At 39.1% G+C, this 21,307-nt stretch overlaps 1 protein-coding gene and 1 long non-coding RNA gene across 2 annotated transcripts in view; one reads left to right on the top strand and one right to left on the bottom strand.

Annotated features, from left to right (window-relative positions):
- The window catches only part of nrxn3b (neurexin 3b), a gene marked incomplete at its 5' end in the record, with an annotated part of 580,383 nt that overhangs the window by 7,003 nt on the left and 552,073 nt on the right, over positions 1 to 21,307 (top strand). The window contains one exon of the mRNA XM_079831676.1: positions 20,556 to 20,994. Within this exon, the coding sequence (XP_079687802.1) occupies positions 20,556 to 20,994 (439 nt within the window). The remainder of the gene's footprint in view (positions 1 to 20,555; positions 20,995 to 21,307) is intronic.
- On the bottom strand, positions 39 to 1,706 carry LOC307135674. Its single transcript, XR_013817701.1, has 3 exons — positions 1,647 to 1,706; positions 232 to 354; positions 39 to 138 (listed from the first exon to the last, which is right to left on the bottom strand). It is a non-coding gene; the product is annotated as an uncharacterized lncRNA (long non-coding RNA).

The following is a 21,307-nucleotide window of genomic DNA, read 5'->3' as shown; positions in this document are numbered from 1 at the left end:
TGTTGTTTGAGCTAGCCAAACCATCCACACTGGCCATCCATCAACAACATCATCATCTTCATCTTCATCAGGTCTATAGTTGCGGTCTTCCACAGGTTCTGTGTTGGTTTGTGCAACCCTGGACCTGGTCTCCAGCAACTGCAAAACATGACAGTAAATTAACCACTAAAACTCAGAGAGGAGTATAGTAACATTCTGGAGGGAAAAAGCTTAACCGGTTTCTTAACTTACCCGTCTCTTTCTCTGACGGTTCTGTGTGATGTTCTTCATAGTGTTTCTTTTCTGGGCCTTTTCAGACTGAGCCAAAGAATACTTCCTCAGCAAAGTCTCACAAAATAAAATACATCTTGCGACCTGCCAAATAATACATTAATAATATATAGTTAATGCCAATAAAAGTAAGTAAAACAATTCAATTAAAATGTATTTGTATAGCGCTTTTCACAATACATATTCAGGGTTTTTCCTGGGTCAAAAATGGTATTCGGTGGTGGCTGACAGACATGGTCATCCATACACACACACATACGCACGGTAAAAAAAAAATACCCTACCCACTTGATCTGCAAGCGCAATACTGACAATAAATTTCAAATAAATTCAAAGAAAGTTTGTAACTTTTGCTTATCTTATTTTGATACCTTGATGTTTGTTTTTGTTCCTCATTTTTACACTATTTACTGATAATTGTTTTGGTAATCATATCAATATTAAAAAAATAGTATTAAAAAAAAATGAACAAATAGCCTAATTTTCTGCCATATACAATCAGCTAGCTAACAACAAATTTGTTCTGGGTTCACCTCACTCCAGTCTAAACTAAATGATTTTAGGCTATTTATTTTACTACACATTGTCCACATAAATAAGCTGAAAGACTGTTGATAATTAAAAATAATTCTTACTATCCACTCTTGCTAAATTGGGTAAGCACACCTGTGTTCTCATTTCAGGTGTTGTTCTGAGTAAATGATTAAACTGATTCGTGAGTTCAGTGTTGGACAGATCAGTTGTTCTTCTAACCAGTCGTTAAAATGATTCGGTTCAAAGGAGTCATTAGGTGGCGAATCGGACATTAGCAGACGCGTTGTGTGTGAATCCCGTCTTTAGAAAATCGCGAAAGATTTGTCAAGACACAGAAAACACTTCATAACCGGATAGGATTTGTTTCCTGTTTATTTAAAGTATGCTTTATGTCAGCTGGTCAGAGAATCAGTCAATGTTTTTTGAGCGCATTTCACACCCAGCGGTAATTAAAGGAAGACGTCTGATAGCGCCACATGCAACATGGATTCGGTCTTCCGACCTTTTGATTTTGATTAACGTAATATGTGAAACATTAGAAAGCTAAGAATGCTTATTTTGAAGACAGAGAGCGTGCGAGCGGGGTAGGAGCTCACTGGTCGTTCTCTCTGTCACTCAGTTAACTCAAGTGCAGCAGTCATCTACTACATCATTCATAAATCACAATAACTCAACAAATAAGGTTTTGGCGGGACAAAAATTTGTTTTGGCGGCCGGCAAAAAATGTTCAATGTAGGAAAAACCCTGATATTGTTTCAAAGCAACTTCACAGAAAATGCATGCGTCTACATTACAGAAAAAAACAGAGAACATTAAAATAATGACAACATTTTTAAGATTACCTTTTACACATTCAGGGTCAACATCTGTAAAAGTTCTTCAGGATCATGGATCCAAAACTTCTGGATCATGAGGGGGGAAGAAACATGCACACACACAAATGAATATTAATTTGTTTGATAAAACATTAATATTAATTATCAACTTACGGACATGGACTTGCAAAACATACTCACCAGGCCCATACAAAAACTTTACAGTAGATCCAAAATCCTGGTTTGCCTATAATTCTTCAGTCCAAGTATGGTGTTTTCCTGTCCTCTCTGCTGAATGAGTACATGATCTCAGATTAATCATTCCAAAGCTCCTTTACATTTATGACAAGCTTGATCTTAAAACTAGCTGACAGTAGGGATGGGCATTATGACCATATAATTATACAAACATGAGAAATTATATTTTACAATAACGATATCACAATATATTTATTTTGATGGATATTTTATTAAAATGCTACAGAATAATACTGCTTTAAAAGTCTTCACTGTATGATATTCAATTAATTAATATCACTTGATTCTTAAAGAAGCAGAAGGTCTTCTCTATTCTTTTGTTTTATTAAAATGATGACAAAGCTGCAGCCCCTTTAAGAACGGATGCACAGAATGACACGCATCCGGGTTTCCCCACGTTAACTTGAACTGTTTGACTTTACTTAAGACATAACTGACTGTTTAAATCAAGTGAATACCTCACATGACAAGGTTTCTGAGATAACTGTGTGCATTTTCCAGAAAGATAATTGATTTCGGGATCGCCTGCTGTCTGAGAGAGGCTTATTTTAACACATGCATGTCCCGTTCATTATTCTACATTCATGCATGTTTCCTTGTCAAAATGTCAAAAAGTTTTAGTACAGTCAGTGCTGCGTTATATACGCTATATTCCCATTCCGCAATATAAAACGGTAATGTTAACGTTTACAGCAAAATCACTAACAATAGTCAGTATCATCAGATCGCCATAACACCCAGCCCTATCTTAACAATATTACAACACAACAAAACACAGAAACAGAATATGTAAGTTAATCACAATTAGCATATGACTTTAATGCACTAACGTTATATATCTTGATAAGCAGTAGAAAAAATATAAAGGGGTTTACGTTACCTTCTGCCGTCTGCTGTCCGCCATTGGAAACTTAGTCTGTTCGTATTCATGTTTTTTCGTTCTCAGTCGACATCCCACAATCAAAATTCGTCCAAAATAAGATTTTAACAGGTTTAAAATGATCCATGCAATGCCATTAATGGACAGAAGAAGCCGTCCTGTTGAAGATTAGAAGCCGCGCGATCGCGTCGCGTCCCCGCGAGCCACGAGCAACGAGCAACTCCAACGGCAACGGGTGTATAATTCAAACTGAAGGCGCGCACTGTCATTGGCCAGATTTCTGGATGACGTTCAGATTGACCAATCACGCTCAAAAGAACACGGAAAGACAGCAAGTAGCCTTGCAAATATAGAAAAAAACTTGTTTAAAACAACAGTTAGAAAATGTGTATATTTATTTTTATTTGCTGTTATATTTAATGAATTGGTCAAATGTTGTTTTGTGGTGTGGGCAGAGGCCTGGAAGTTTCAACCTGTGCAGATTTGCAGTGCAGATTTGTACTCTTTAAAAACAATTATTGTTTGATATTTAGTTTGCTATATATTTTGTTATATTTGTATCCAGAATTGAATGTAAAACCAGTTTGAATGTAAAAATACACCTTCACTGTAAAACAGAAAATTAAAGTAAAATATCTTAATTTAAATAAGGAAAAATCTGTAAACTAATAGTGTTTTCTCTAAAACGTTTAATGTAAATTTCTGTGAAGTTTTTTAACTTTATTTGACTTAAGATATTTGACTTATTTTACGGTTTTTGTTTTGCAGCTGTAGCTGCGTTTTTTTTTAGGTTTTTATTCTTACAGTGTAAATATAAAACTAATAAGATTTACTTTAAAATGACAAAGAATAATGTTAAATTGTTAGTATGGACATAAACATAAACCTTTAATATAATGAGCTAAATATTGTATTACAGTTGTTAATTTACAGATATTGTTTGTAATTTTGCATGAATTTGTTATTTATGAAAACAGAAAAATAATACAGTGATGTTCCTGTATAAAAAAATGAGAATTACTGTAATTTGTCATTAATGATATAATCCTTAAAATAACAGTCAAGTTGTTTATTTAGATATTGTTTGTAATTTTACATTGTTTTAAACATAATTCAAAATTACAAGAAAATACTGTAAAAAACTGACGTTTTTTTCTGTAAAATTAGGATTATTTTTATTGGTTGCCTTATTTTTATTGGTAACCTTATTGGTTGCACCTACATCTATTGTGAGTGGTGGATTTCAAACCTCAAAACGCCCCTCTTTTGCAGCGTGTTAAAGTTAAGAATCTTGGAGTGACACTTTTTGTTAATAGTTGCAGAGCTGAAAGATCTGCTTGTGTTTCTGTGTTTCTTGAGCAAGTGAATCCCTGCTCTTTTTTATTCCATATTTTTATTTTGAGCATATCAGTTTTTGGTGTTTTTAAAACAAACTTTTTCATTTTCCACATTTCATCTCCTTTTTATTTAATTCTATTATTGCCTACAATTTGTAAAACTTTGCAAAAATTGTTTGGGGATAGTCTAAAATGTTTGGTTAATTATCCTTTGTTAATTCCATTACATTTCTTTGTTTATTTCATTACATATTCAGATTTTTTTGTGAACGTATATGTTCAGACAGGGTTTTTATTTTGTACTGTTTTTATAAAAAATATTTGATTTAGAGACTCTTTTCATGCAGTGGTTTTAAGGCCCTGACACACCATTCTGATGGTTTGGCCCAGACCCAGGCAACGTGAACCAACCCCACAGTCGGCTTTAGTCATTGCTAGTTCAGTTTAGTGTTTCAGGGCCTTAAGAATTATTTTTTCTGTGTAAAAAGCTTGTTTGCTGTAGCCTACAGTAGACCAGAGATAATTCTCAATCCTGAATTCCTCCTCTGCCCCCCCTCCTTCTGAGAACAGCCAGCACAAGTGTCAGTCATTAACATATGAAAGGTCTTCTTCACACCTAACAGTCTTCAGTCCTAGCACACCCAGCAGTGTTTCAGCTGTATATGTCCGTGAAATTTCACGGATTCCTGTATACGTCCGCATACGTAAGGTTTCCGGGTTTTTCTGGAAATATACTGTTCCGTGTTACTCTGATCCGCTTTTTCCCACATACATCCGGTAAACATCAAATTACACAGGAGTATACCATGCCCGGATAGTGCCGGATTTCAGTGTTTTCATGCAGTGGAAACGGTGCCATGTCTGTGTTAGCAACAGGAAAAAAAACAGCCTTGTCTGTAAAAAATGCAAAGAACACTCAATCACAATTACCTGCTGCCACAAGTGCATGTAAGCATAATAAATATAAATAGTGTTTTTGTCAGGTTTACTTTGTTTATACTTACCATAAAGTTAATACTTACTTTTTTTATTTATTTTTTTAGTTATTATGTTTATTGTTATTCTTACCTGTTTGGTACCATTAACCTTTTTGAGTTAATTAAATTTAATGATTTTGTTAAAAATAAAAATGTTACATGATCTCCTATTTCGTCTTTTCCTTATTGCATGGTCAGATTTGTCTCAGCATGTTTTGGCATTTTTGTATAGTCTAAAACAACACAGATGCTTTTTTTAATTTACAATTTTAACTTGTGATAAAATGAAAAACTTAAGAGGTTAAATTCGTTAAAACAATGGTTTATAGAGTTCAGCCTTTATGCAGCTATGCAGCCATTGGGTAATATTGCTATCTAGTGGCTATTGATATTTTATCTTTATTTAAATTTTATACCAACATAGGTCACCAAAGTCATCACATTTTTAGGTTTTGGCTGTCTGAACATACTGGAATAATTTTTTTTTACTGAAGTTAAATTAATTTTAAATATACATAAATTAAATATATAAAATAGATATATTTTACATAAAAAATGGTACTTTTAGTGGTAAATAAATTACAATATATTAAAATAAAATAAATAAATTGATAGTTTTTATATTATTGAAGACATTGATATAACATTTATTTAAAAAAATATTTGGGATCACACCTCAGACCCCCGTGCCCAAATGTGTCCATGAAGGTCCAATTAAGGGCTGTAATATGAAGGTCCCTTGAGGGTTAAAGTTTCCCCCATCTGCTCTTTTTGAATGTTTAGATTAATAAAAAATTTGGTTTTCAGGTAATTTTCTCAAGCTGAATAAAAGTAAAACAGAGATTTTACTCATTGGATCAAAACATTTAATAGCTAAGTCAAACATTTCATCCGTTACAATAAATAACTGCTCTGTTCCTCTGTCTAATCAGGTAAAAAGTTTGGGTGTCATCCTTGACGGTACTCTTTTGAAGCACATATTAACAGTGTTACTCGTTCTGCATTCCATCATATTAGGAATATTAATCGGTTGCGTCCTGTTCTTTCACTCAAGAGTACTGCTACTCTTGTCCATGCTCTTGTAACATCACAAATTGACTACTGTAATGCCTTGTTTTATGGGCTTCCTTCAAAATCTCTTCATAAATTACAGTTTCATTCTAGGGCACCTTTAAGCCATATTGCGAGACCTCTACAAAAAAACAAACAACAACAACAACAACAACAAAAATATCCTTCCCTATCTATCATATTTCAACTTCATCCCTTGTCTAAAACTCACCATGCTGTCTAAAACATTTTTTATAACTATTGCATTACACTTAAATTGATTAAGTGTATTACTGATGCGCTTCGCTACAATTTAACTGCATCTGCGCGCTGCCCAGTGGCAGGGCCTGAAATTAACACCTGACAATGCGCCAAATGCGGGTGAATTTTGCAATTGACGGGTAACACTGTCAATCTACCTTGCAATCTACCTTGCTACCAGGTTGCTTATGAGAATTGAGTGATTCATTGAGCAGTTTGAGAGGATGCGACTACGTTCATGCGATCGGAAAGAAGATGAGGCCTTTCTCTGACTACGTTTGGATGTGCGAGTATTAAACTGTTGGTGAGATGGGATGAGATGATAATGCAACGCTGACGTAGGCTACAGTACAATGACAGTTGCACAGATGTGTGTGCGTCGTGTGCGTGTGCATGTTGGGAGTTGGGAACTGGTGAGAAAATGTCCGGTACGCGGTAACTTTACCAGTAATAATTAGATTACTTTAGTTATGTTTAACCGTTCCTGAACGTGACTAAATCAGCCATTAACACAGCCGCGTAGGACAAGTGGATTTTTGAAGGGGCAAATGAAAGAGAATTTTTCTAGACAGATTAAAACATCAATAACAAAAAACTAGGGAATCAACAAAATGCAAGAATGATTCTGCATTAATTTAGCGTAAGTGACGATCGATAGTGGATAATGTAGCCTACTTATAATAAACTGAGGTAACAATGTTGCGCTGTTGACGCTCGCACAGCCTCTCGAGGAGAAATCAATGTTACTGAATGATTCTGCGCTTTGAATGAATCGTTTGTATCAAAGATTAAATTACCTATTTATAAACGACTGCCTCATTCTTGAATGATTCAGACTCCAACTTTTCTTATTTGTATAACACGTGACTTAACCAGATTAAAAAACAAAAACACCACATCATCCCCCAATGTTCTTTCAACTCTGTTTTTTCTACTTAAATAAGTAGACAGTTTTGCCTGACCTAAGACAAAATTTAAAAGTTGACAGGTGTACTTTCTGCTTCTGGCGAACTTAAAACCAAAAATAAAAACTGACATAGAAAAACATTAATTAAAAGAAAGAAAAACATTTTCCAGAAGAATAAATAAGGGTCGCAGTATTTCACAGTTTATGAAAGCATGAAAAATGGTCTCCCTTTGCAGACAAAAAGGACATTTTTCAGTTACATCAGGATTAAGAACAGAGATAAAAGCATTAACCGCAATTGCACAATGAATCAACTTCCATTGCAAATCCCCTGCCTTTTTAGACAACGGTGGCTTGTATAACGATCTCCATTCAGGTTTTACCTCATCCACAATACCCAAAATCTTACGCCATGGTGTATCAACCTTGTTACCTAAAACTTTTTTATTAAAAGCTTTTACACATTTTTTATAAAAATCTTTACCAGTTGCTGTACATAAAACCAAACTCAATGACTTTCCATCATTGAGAAAAGGGCCCCCATTTCCATCCAGCTTTGGTGTAATAATAAGGCTGGGAAAATCGTCCAGTACATAGTCACCACTGACATATCCAGGATTGTCCAACAGTAACAACATTTCTTCAGTGTTCATCATGGATTTCCATTTCTTAAGGATTTGTTCAACAGTTCGTAGCGATTTTATTCTCAATCAGGAGACCACTTCTTCCGATTTGTCAAAATCTACTCCAGCTTTTTGAATAAGATGTCCAAATGTTATCATGTGTGACTTCCGCAAAGTCTCCCCAAGTCCATGAAAAGAAGAACAGTCAATCGTTAGATCAAAACATGCTCCGTTGATTAGAGGCTCCTCCAAGAGCCAATACAGAGATGACGACAATTCATCTCTCTGAAAATCAAAGAGACTCAAAACCTTGAAAAGGTTGCGGTAAAAAAATAGGTAGTCCATTCAGTCTTAATTTGCTGGGATCCATGAAAAACAAAGCTTTATCCAATCTCAGTCTTTCAACTTCATTAAAAATAGAGCATGCAACAGCCCACCATCCTTTCGCTGCAGAACCATATAAAAAACGTTGTACAAATTGTAATCGAAAAGCAGCAATCCTGCTCTTCAAATGTATCAGTCCATGACCACCCTCTTCTTTAGGTAAAAACAAAACACTTTGAGGGACCCAATGTAATTTGTACCAAATTTTTTTTACTAAAATCTCTTGAATTTATCCACCACTTTAACTGGGGGGTCTAAGACCGCCAGCCTATGCCAGAGACAAGATTCCACACAATTTTAACTGGGGGGTCTAAGACCGCCAGCCTATGCCAGAGACAAGATTCCACACAATTATTCACAATTAGAGTCTTCCCTTTAAATGATAGCTTTGGCGTTAACCATCTCCATTTATCAAGTTTATTTTTAATTTTTTCCTCAATCCCTTCCCAATTTTTCTGGCTGTATATTTAATCTCCTAAAAACACTCCTAAATATTTAAAACCTTCTGTCCCCCATTTTAAACCATCAGGAAGGTTTGGTATACTTTTTACCCAATGTCCAATTAAAATGGCTTCGCTCTTACTCCAGTTCACTTTCGCAGAAGATACAACTTTAAAATCATTTAAAATTTTCATTAAAACATTAACATCATTTTGCCCTTTGACTAACACCACAACATCGTCAGCATAGGCAGATACTGAAATATTGGCATTACAAGCATGTAAATTCAACCCACAGATATTATCCCTCAATTTTTGTAACAGGGGTTCTATGGCTAGGGTATACAGGGTATATACTCGCGCCTTCTGTCTCCCGGACGTGATTGGATCCCTCCAAACAGTTGGAGGGATCCAATCATGTCCGGGAGACAGAAGGCGCAAGTTTTCCCTCTGTTCCTGGACACCCCCTCTTGGCTAATCAAAAGGGGTGATCATTTTACCCCTCTATTCTTAGAAAGCTGGTACTTTTGTAATAATGCATCTTGTTGTAACTTGTGAACGAGATTTGGTACAGTCGGGTTTCTGCGGTTGGGAAGATACCACACACTATCATTCTGCGATTTGAGAGTGCAGAGCTACAGGATTTCCACAGTTACTGGCGTACAAAGTTTGATTTACATACAGTAAACATCCTAGCTATTTTAATACATCGTATAAAGACATTAAATCAACACAATATATATATATATTTAAACGTTATGGAGGCTGTTTTGGTCAACATGGTTCATATAAGGCAGATGTGAGTGTGAGTCACACAAACAGTCCTGTGTCTTGTCTAAGTATGTGCACCCATTCGCACAAAAGGGTGTGTGTGTGTGTGGGTGTAAAGGCACGTGAATGTCTTGGGGCTATAAAATTCAATGCTCCAATCTCTTGCGGAGACACGACGACGCCTTGGATCTAATTAGTGTAGATAGTCACATCAACACAAAGGCCCTTTTGTTTATGTATGATCTGATTAGAAAAGTCACGAGATGCTGTGAGGAGTTCAAGCTTTGGTCCATCCGGCCAGATGGCTCGATGCCATTGCCCTTATCATTACACCTGTATGACTTTCCAAACCTGTATGCAAAACACAAAAGGAGATATTTTGAAGAATGCTGGCAACCAGACCAGGTTTCCATTGACTTCCATTGTATTTTTTGTCTTCAGCTGTTGTTTTGGTTTAAAATAAAGAATGTTACAAAAGTTAGGCAATGCTGGCATTTGACATAATGATTGCTTGATATTTTACTTATTGAACAAGAAAGGCCATCTCTAGGTTGGTTTTAAATAGTTTAAGTCTCTGAGTTGACACCATCTTTGAAATTGTTTTAGGGCTCTGCCTGACGCTGTAAGCTCTTCCCTTCTACCTGTAAGCTCTTCTCTGAACAAGGTTTCTTTGTTGTAAGAGCAGATGATTCTTCAGATGGTTTCCTTTTTGAATGATCCATTATGTTAATGTTGTTCATTAGTTATGGCTACAAGCTGTCAGAAATATTAACATGCCTCCGACGCTCCATGCATGCTCTGTAATAGCTAGACCTTTTTTTCTTTGTTTACAGATGTGACATAACCACACAAAGGCAAATAACATAAAAATGTGACACTTCCCACAATATCCAATCTGACAGCTTAATGTATGAATAATTATTATAAGCTTACCGTTATGAATCGATGAAGAGTCATGAAGATAGTTTTGATCACTAAAATCCCTGAAATCTGTGATGCACTGATTAAAAGGATAGGACTAGTTAACAAAAACAATTCATTATGTTGTTTTGTTTATTGTATTCTAAAATATATTTACAGTTATGTTATAACAACTCTTTTTTTCTCCCCTTAAATATAGATTTTCTCTATTGACCTGTCTCTCCACCTCCCCTCCATCTGTGTCAGTGGCTGCTTCTCCCTACATGTCTACATGTTTCTAATGCACTTCTCATTAATACCAGGCCTAATGCAGCAGCCAGATGCCCTATAACACGCTAAGACACTGAGCCCAGATAGATTAGGGTCCATTCCCCACTTCCAGAGCCTGATCGATACTCTGCAGTCCCCTGCTCACAGAGAGAGAGAGAGTCAAGACAGAGAGCCTATAGAGTCGTTAAAGGACAGCTTTGATTATAAATGGCACTCTGGGGACAGAGGATGGCCCCAAGATAAGGTGATAAAGCGAGGGTGTAGCTTTAGATAATGTATCTGAGTCTGTGGACTACCCTTCCCACACCATCTCTCTACACATTATTTTCCATTATACTGCTATCGATCGGCTAGAGGTAATGGCCATTGGAATCATAACCCGAGGCATAACTACATTCCTGTGCAGGAAAAGTTGATTGGAGGAAAGTAACAGAAGCACTGAGGAAACGTTTTCTGGGTTTCTGCTTTGAAGAGGGTTTGCGTTTTTGCTTCACCAGGGACTGGAGAAAGAACAGAATTTATTTCCACTACATTGTAGCATAACTGTAGAGGTTTGAAATTGGGATTGTGGTGTTGGGATGTTAGTCTGGCCTATAAAGATGGGTTTTATTAAGAACATGCATACCAAATTGCCATTTCATTTCTGAAAGTAACCCTAGTGTTATTGAAGACCCAGTGCAATGCCTTGGCGTGTGCAGTTTTCTTCTTCTTCTTTTCTTCTTTTCTTCTTTCTTCTTCTTTCTTCTTTTTTTCCTATTGAAACAGGAAGTTTAGGCTAGACATATAAAAGTGCTTGGCCAATGACCTTTAGTTTGCCCTAATCTCAGAGCCCATTGTAGGTCTATTTTTATGTTTATACTGCATGTTTATTAATGCTAAAAACTCTCTATTGAGAAAATCAATAGAATTGTTCACTTCCGGAAACCGTCTCAGGTTACATACACTGTAAAAAATTTATAATCTTCCCAACTCAAAATTTTCTAGTGACTGTTTACATCTAAAGTTTTCAATTGGCCCAAGTGAAATTAGGTAAATGGAATTTTATCAATTGTGGCAAGAGCCTGTTAACATGGGCTCAATTGGAAATAATATGTTGAGCCAATGGAAAAAATGTATAATCTTCCCAACTCAAAATTTTCTAGTGACTGGTCACATCTAAAATTTTCAATTAGCCAAATTGAATTTCTGTGAATTGAATTTTATCCATTGTGGCAACAGCCTGTTAACATGGGCTCAATTGGAAATAATATGTTGAGCCAATGGAAAAAAATTCTAATCTTCCCAACTCAAAATGTTCTAGTGACTGGTCACATTTAAAATTTTCAATTAGCCAAATTGAATTTCTGTGAATTGAATTTTATCCATTGTGGCAACAGCCTGTCAACATGGGCTCAATTAGAAATATGTTGAGCTAATGGAAAAATGTAATTTACCAACACTGTAAAAAATGTCAGACCTCTCCAATTAAAAATGTTCTAGTGACCGATCACATCTAAATTTTTTAGTTGGCCAAATTGAAAAATTTAGATGTGATCAGTCACTATAAATTTTTGAATTGGAGAAATTTTTTACAGCGAAACTGTGTGGTTGGTCCAATTAAACATTTTAAATTGTAGTAACAATTGTTTATTTCTCACTGTCCCAAAAGACAAAAATGACTAAAAACATAAATATATTAAGCAAAATACAGAAACAGACAACAGGGTTGACATTTTATCACATTACTTTATTAACAAGTAAATTCCAACACAGGATATTTGGGTGAAAATACCTTATTTTCAATAAGGAAAAACTCTGAATACATTCAAGAAGTCTTCTGCATAACAGGATGTCTTTGTTGTGGTGAAGAAAACACGGCACGGCAAGCTAAAAACCTGCAAATAAAAATAAAAACTAACATTAATGACAAAGCTCCCCTGCATCACATCTGGCAAGAGACAGAACAGAAGTTTCTTCATTATATAATGAGGATGAGACGAATGAATGGACATAAGAAAATCACGAGCTTGACGTGTTTGATATTAAAAGGCAATAACTTAAGCCCAGAAAGAGGCCGACGCCAAACGCACCGTGTTCAACAGTCGCATGCCGCACATATCACACAAATGACTTAATTTCCTTATTACCTATTGTTTTAGACATATAAGACATGAGGAAAATAAAACTATTGTCTACAGGCTACCATTAGATAATTATGTGGTAAACGAGAACACACTCATGAAAACAATGAATGCATGAACTCGTGATTCTACAAAATGTCTTTTAAACTTCATACCCGGTCATAAAGCAAAACTCTGGAGAATAATTTCAGTGCTCAATACTCACCAACGTCTTTGTGAGATGAATATCTCTATTCTCTCGGGAATGTGTCTCGGTCTTCAGCACCTGCTGGTTCGGCTTCGCTCGTGCTGCCGCTCCCGCGTCTCCGCGTTTGAAATCTTCACACAAACGTTTTTTTTCAAGCGCATTTTGCGCATGCGTATACCGTTTTTCGGACGGAGATTGACCGGCGACAGCCTCTGACGTCATCGACGTGCGACCAGGAAGTATATAAGGGCGCCGTGCAAAACATGACACCATCTTTTGCGTATGAAGGGACTGTTTGGCAGGCAGGCCCCGAGGCATGTCAACAAGACGCAGCGTCTCGTTCCCTGTTCTCAGGGAACAGAGGTTACATATGTAACCTGAGACGTTCCCTTTCGAAAGGGAACGAGACGCTGCATCAGCTGACGCTTCAGGGAACGATATACCCACGCCGCCATGCCGAGGGGAGTGCATGCCCACTGGCAGTGACAACTGTCAGGACAAGCAAATTCAACGGAAATGCCTGAACCACTTCCCCTCTGATCACACAAGGCTGTCAGTGACAGCATTCCCTACGTTCATAGCCCAAGCTATAAGCCTGAGTAGGAACCTTCATACACTAGAGAAGTCCTACCCGGGCTGCTCAAAGGCCTGGAACCAACCACTTCAACAGAAGGGGTTCCTTTAAGGGAATGTGGCTAGTGGACCCGAGGGCGCCCCAGCCAGACACTATTTGGGAAACACTCATCAAATGCCACCAGGGAGGCCTGACCTGGTGTCGCTTCCGTGGGGCACTTCGGTAGCAAGCTATGCTAGCTACCTGAGCATCCTGACTCGGGAACTCGCCCCTAGGGAGGCCTAGTGAGGCCTACTACCTGATAGCAAGCCTTCAGGGAGGCCTGGTGAGGCCTACTACCTGCTAGCGCAGGGGTCGGGAACCTTTTTACCAAGAAGAGCCAAAAAAAAAAAAAACTTTAGAGAAATTTTTCAAAAGAGCCACAGCAAAATTTACACCTGTTTATTAGAAATATTTGCACATTTTTATGCATTTTAATGTAATAACAACAGCATTAACATACCACTTGCAATGTTAGTAGTTCTGGTAGTTGTATAGAACACCAGTAGGTGGCAAAAATGCAAACTAACGATTACACAATATATACAAAGCACTATATTTTGTTCACTGACAGTGCTGATTTCTAACACAAAAAAAGAGAAACGGGCAGCATAAACACGCGATTAACAAGAAGTATTGTACCTTATACTTGCATTAATGAGATTTTTGTTGCTGCATCATTTTGCTGAGTGCTTTGAAGTTGGGGTCGGAATGAACGGTAATCGTCGTCTTTTTTTTCTTTTTGCCATCTTGCTCTCGTTGATGATTTTTAATTTAGATAGCTACTTAACTTGATCTAGACATGATGCAGGCCTAACCAATTAAAATTCAGCTCTCTGAAAGGTAGGCTATACAGGCCAAACACCGCTGTCAATCATTAAGCTGTAAGTGTCTTACCTAAATATTTTTGAACATATTTAATAGGGATGCAACAATACAGTTAGTCCACGGTTCAATACATACCTCGGTTTTTAACCACGGTTTTCGGTTCGGTTCTGATGGCTTGTCACATCAGTTTTTTGCTATTCTATTCTTAAGCGACAGGAACAGCAAGAGGTTAAGGAGAAAAAAGACTATTTTTTAATTGCAATTCAATTTATTTTACTTAAAATAATTGAAAAACCTTACTTAAACTTAAAACTTTACTTTAAAAAAAAACCTTGTACACATTCCTAGTGTATTGTATAATATAAAATATATATATGTAAAGATTTACACTGGCAGCTCAGAGATGTACAGCAGCATTTAAGTATGAAATTGAATGAATAAATGTAAAAATAAAACACTACATAGACTTCACTATAAAATATACATTGATTCTTATTAAAGCTACTGTATTAAAGTTTTTCAGTCAAGAGCAGTGAGTGATTTTCTCTTTGTATTTTGTTGTTGTATTAACATTAAATGGACAGTTCACTCAAAAATGAGAAATGAATACAGGTTTGGAACAATATTAGAGTGAGTAAATAATGACATAATTTTAGAGGTGAACTGTCCCTTTAAGGACCGCGTGTTCACTAGGCTGCGCTGCTGTCAATTTGCTTTAAAGACCTGTTTTCAGTCTGCGTGCATCTAATATACAGACACGCGCCGATTTTACTTTCACTTTAGACATAACCGACTGTGTTTATGTAAACATGGTGTGTATTTGACAGTATTAGCGCAGTAAGACGACTTAGTCCAGTAATCACGTGTTTGACAAGCGTTTAGTGCGCGCGTTCGGAAAAGCGCATGTTAAAACCGCGCACACGCCGGCAAGGCTTTAAAACGCATGAAAATAATGAACTTTCGTGATTGTGAATAACTATAGTGTTCCGTGAGTATAACTCTACCACTAATGTGTGATGTGAATGTATGACGCGTTGTTCAGTATTGGGATGGAGGCAAATGATAGAATTTGTAGAAAAATAATTAATTAAATGCAAAACCGAAAAACCGCAATTCACAGGCGCGTATTGAACCATGAAGGCCGTCGAACGGTACAATATTATATTGAGAATTGTGGCATCCCTAATATTTAATTTAATTTTACATATTCATAATGTTAAATTCTACATTAATCAAGTATGCTAATAGTTTAAAAATAATTATCATCATCGAGGGTGTATTTTTCAGTCAACATTTGAAAACTGGAGAGCCATATATAATCCGGAAAAGAGCCATATATGGCTCGCGAGCCATAGGTTCCCGACCCCTGTGCTAGCGGCTCGTGCTAACTGTCAAGTGACTGAAGCCCAGGAACGTGCCCTCAGGGGAGGCCTGGTGAGGCCTGCTACCCAATGGCAAACCTTCAGGGAGGCCTGGTGAGGCCTACTACCTGATAGCCCCACGTGCCTGCTGCCAGAGCATCCTGGTCCAGGGGCTCACCTCTAGGGAGGCCAGGTTTTATTGAGGACTGCTTCCTGCTAGCAATTTATGCTTGCTGTTAAGGTGGCTGGGGTCCAGGAACTCACATCCAGGGGAGGCCTGATGAGACCTACTACCCGATAGCGAGCTTATAGGGAGGCCTGGAGGGGCCTACTAACCATGCTAACTGTCACAGTGACTGGCAGACAGGGAGGGAGCCTGCCTTCAGGGAGGCCTGGTGGGGCCTACTACCTGAAAACAGGCCTGCAGGGGCAGCTTCCTGATGGCAGGTTTGAAAAACTGGCTGCTATGACCCTGGACTGACAGTAGCTTCTCTGCTGGCTGACAAAGGTGGACATCCAGTTACTACCTGGGGAGTTGTCCCCAGAGATTTTTCTGCTACTGAAGCCGACTTCGTTGGGGAGTATGTTCACTTCAAAATACACATGGGGCCATCTACAGGAGGCCTCTCAAGGCTGACTATCTATCTAGGTTGTAGCTGTTATTTTGCTAATCCCCCCAAACATCGGGACTCACTTGCAAGGAGGCCTGCTGAGGCCTACTACCTGTCCTGGAGTCTACTGCCCAGACTGTCCAAGCTGGCTGCTCACAGTACGCCCCACCCTGGGGCTGGTCCATCCCAGAGAACTACTGAGGCCTACTGTGTGACAGAGAAGTCTGACCGGCAGCGCCTAAAAGCTCTGGAACCTAATTACATTGCCCACAGCAGTGTACTCTGCAAAAACCGCCCTGGACCCTCTAAGCGGGGGGAGTACCACATACGCCACCCACCTCCATGGAGGCCCCGCTTTCATTCAGCGGCCTACCATTTCCGTGCGAGGGCATCAGCCATGGCAATGCTCTGGCTTCAAAGGGAGCGTACTACCAAACCATCATACAACAAAGGTTGCGAAGTGCTGCTCAACCTGAGTCATGGGTGAAGCAGAATGATACAGACATAAGAGTGGGCTACTCAAATATACCCTGTCTTATCAGGGGAGTACTGCCACCTGGCCATGACCTATAAACAGGGCGAGAGCCTGCCAAAAATTGGCGGCCTAAAAACTAGCTCTGGGGGGCGGGGTTCAGCAATACCTACAGTCTATTCGTATTTGCACGAAAGATGGCCTGACTCCGCCCCAAGACCACTGGCTAAGTTGCTATCAAGTCTGCTCAGCACCAACCTGCATTACTAATAAACCCCAGAACGCAGAAAGGGGGGGGGGGCCTTGTCCGGACGACTCTCAAATGAGAGGAGGTTACCAAAGGGATGCGAACAAACCTATATTCACATAGTGAAGGGCCCGGGGCAACAGCGCTCTAGTGACACGCCTTCGTCATCCCTAGAAAGCCTAGGCCAGCTAAAGCGGCTAATCCATGGCTTTTTAGAAGGCCGGCCTGCAAGCATAGATCTATACCCGAGGCTCGGGAGAGCGAAAGCCTCACATGAGAGAAGGCACTCGGGCAGAAAGTCCAAGCCGTTCCCTTTACGTGGAGCTGGACATAGATCTAACTGAAGTTCAAGCATTAGTCTGAACCTACATTCTCTGAAGTTTTACACTGAGAGGGGATGCTAACCGCTTTACCCTGAGGTGGCTACCAGTCACCAGCTTAAACTAGGAGAACAACACACGCCTATCAATGCACTACATACCCGCAGGAATGAGCGGTGCCTTCCCAGAACTACTCACACATTTAAGAGGAGGTCTATAAACTGCGCTCAAAATGAGCAGAACAGGTTTTTTTTTTTTTGCTGGCTCTCTACTAGCAATGCTAGCTCACTATTGAGCCCATGGGATTGGTGTGTCTATGATCATTCTAGCCACCTTACAGGGGGACTACAGGGCCCTAACAGAACATACCAAACGATCCAGCAATCCCCGAAGCTCTCTACAGGGAGCATACGTCTTATACAAAATATATTAATATTTCCCCTTTTTAGGGGAGACTTACCCACTCGCTTGTGGCGCGTAATGATATCCACCCACAAGCTTTATTCACAACATGTATGATTAGGTGCACCACTACCACGGGCCTGAGGGGGGCGCTCTGACCGACCAAGCCCAGCAGGCCGTCAGAGTCTGACACATTTATTTTTCTGCTCATCACAGGCCCAGTCCGGCCTGGTGTAAGACGCGCCCACGGAGAAAAAGGAACTGAGGGAAGGACAAGTTGTTAAAGTCTAGTGCGCCCTCGGTGGCAGAGACTTATCCCAGCGCGGTCTCCGGCACTGGTTCCGGGTCACCTCCCCGGCGTCCTTCCTCTTCCTGGTGCGGGAGTTCTGCGCCCTGCTTCGCCACGGAGGGGGTGCACGAGAGGTGACACTGGCTCGCTGGTCCTGATGCCGGTCCTCAGACCGTGACGGGCCAGGGCCTCCCGCCTGCCTGGGCGCAGATCCTTCAGCAAATCAGCCTGGTAGGCCTGCAACACCGCCATGGTGTGCAGTCCCGCCACAGCCTGACCCGGTGACGTGTAAGCCCAGCTCTCAGTGTCAATGGCCTCCCGGATGCGAGATAGTTCGCAAACATACCCAGACTCGGCCGATCCCTCGACATCAGCGAAGTTCCCCCCCGGCAGTTGCCTCTTGCGACCTGGCTGATCATCCGAGAGAACTACACCTCTCTCCAGACGATGAGCCAGGTCCATCTGGGAACCCCAGGACAGTAGTCGCCACTCTGCCTCAGCGTGAGTGGGACCGTCCCCAGATGCTGGGCCCTCTTCCCTCGAGAAGAAGGCCAGGCGAGAGCGGAGCGTTCGGATCGGAAAGCGCTCAAAGTTCACATAAGAGGCTCCCTAGAGAACCTCACGCGCGTGCTCTTCCCCCAGGCAGTACACACAGGAGTATGGGTGTCCTCAGGTGTCAGAAACCTGGGACAGGCCTCCACACATTTCCGGAAATTGCGCGTCTTCTCTGTGCACTTCATTTTGGATTGTTATGTGATGTAATTTAGTCGACTCAGACAAACAGTCCCTGAAGACGAAAAGGATGGTGTCATGTTTTGCATGGCGCCCTTATATACTTCCTGGTCACACGTCAATGACGTCAGAGGCTGTAGCCAGTCAATAGGATTGACGTGATTCGATAGTGATTCAGACACCTGTCACACTGGAGGCGTTCCCCAAAGTGTTCCCCTTTCGAAAGGGAACTCCTGTTCTATTGGCACACCTCTGCAACACCGATCATTAGGAAACATAGGATAATAAGAGTTGGCTGGTGCCAGATAAGAGGTAGAAAAAATAAATGAGATAACGTTAGTGTCTCTGAAGTAAAGATATCCTCCCAGAGTTCATCTCTCTCTCTCTCTCTCTCTCTCTCTCTCTCTCTCTCTCTCTCTCTCTCTCTCTCTCTCTCTCTCTCTCTCTCTCTCTCTCTCCCTCTCTCTCTCTCTCTAAACACAGGGCACCTGTGTTGATTTACTGTCAAATCTTCCTGGATTATCTGTAATCCTGGAGCTTCAAAATCTGTTTGCTGACAGCTGTGTTCTCTAACAGAACTGCTGTTTGCTGTGCACATAGTGTCCTATATAGCAGTAAGAGCTCTTTCTTTAAGGAGGAAAAGAAGGGAAAACCCTTTTAATTTTCCGCTTGAGTGAATTTCAATTTACAGTTCTTCTGGGTTTGTATTGTGCTGTATTTGGCTATAATGCATAGCTGACTCTATATATGAGTCTTTGCCTTGGTAAATAGGCACAATATGACAGCACAATGTCTTTTAATGTATTCTAGTGTATCAAGGGATTTTGTTTTTCAATAGATTTTATTTTTACCAATAGGTCCAGGACGTATACTGTCATTTAAAAATAGGATTTCGAAGATATTCTATCTATTCGTTTTATATACATATATATATATGTATATAAAACGAATAGATATCAAAATTATATGTTTTTTTAAGCATTTTTATACAAATTTACAATATTACAAATTATGTTGTTTGAACAGCATTTTTAAATACAATTTAATTTAATTAATATTTATTTATTCGTTTTAATTTTTTTTATAAGTTTGAATAATTATTTGCATTATATAAAATATCAGTGGCTCCACAATTGACAATATTTAGACATTTAGGTCTTACTTGCAACATGCATAAAATGCATAAAATGCATAAAATGCAAATAAAAAGTCTGCAGAATAAATAAATAAATGCTACGCCATTTTCTCTAGTAAACTAACTTTTTTCCCAATGACCTCTAGCCAACTGGTGTCAAATTGATTATTAATGAATTTAGTAATCACCACTTGAGTTCATGCATTTGTCATATCAGAGTAACAATAGTTGTAGTTCATCATATTAACGATGAACATATTTCTTAAAGATTTGACATCCAGAAAATGTCTCAATACTACAACCTGTTAAATATTTTGCTTGACAAATGTGTATATTTCTTTAAAATAAATACTTCTTTATTTGATATTTCATATGTAGATAAGACATTCATATGTTGTGTTACTTAATATATATAATATGATTTGAGTGTTTAGTTCAATGTAATCACATGAAAAAAGGAACATTTTAGGAGTTGCCTATGGTTTTCAGGTTGTCCAAGATCCAATTGCATTTGTCAATAATGTTTTTATTTTATTTTAGGTGGTCTACAAGAACAACGACATACGGCTGGAACTCTCTCGTCTGGCCCGCATCGCAGACCCCAAGATGAAGCTACAAGGGGATGTAGTGTTTAAATGTGAGAATGTCCCGACCTTAGACCCCATCTCCTTTGAGACGCCAGAATCCTTCCTCGGCCTGCCCAAGTGGAACACCAAGCGTGTGGGGTCTATTTCCTTTGACTTTCGCACCTCAGAGCCCAATGGACTAATCCTCTTTACACAAGGTAAGCCCCAGGATAAGAAGGATTCTCGTAGCCAGAGGAGCAACAAAGTGGACTTCTTCGCTGTGGAACTTCTAGATGGAAATCTTTATCTTCTGCTGGACATGGGATCAGGAACGATTAAAGTCAAAGCCACGCAGAGTAAAGTCAATGACGGAGCCTGGCACCACGTGGACATTCAGAGAGATGGAAGATCAGGTGAGTATTCATTTTCTCCAGAACTTCAAGGAACTTTAAAAATAAAGTGTTCTTCTGCATATAGAAATTGGGTCATTCAGATCTGCATGATGCTCAATGAATTTGCTTACTAAAATATTGTTTTAGTGATTTATTTTTATTATTATTGTATAATTGATTTCTAAAAGCAATAAGGTACTTGAGGCTGCGTCATCATGTGAATTTTTTTTTTAGTTTTTTCTGTGTGTCATGCCCACACTCAGATAATAGTTAGTTCAATTAACTTAATTAAATTAAGGAAAACTTTTCCATGCCATTAGTAAGAACTAAAAAA

The sequence above is a fragment of the Gobio gobio genome, assembly GCF_949357685.1.
Source record: "Gobio gobio genome assembly, chromosome: 12".
Taxonomy (NCBI): Eukaryota; Metazoa; Chordata; class Actinopteri; order Cypriniformes; family Gobionidae; genus Gobio; species Gobio gobio.
The sequence above is the reverse complement of the archived record's forward strand: the minus strand, read 5'-3'. Positions and strand labels throughout refer to the sequence as shown.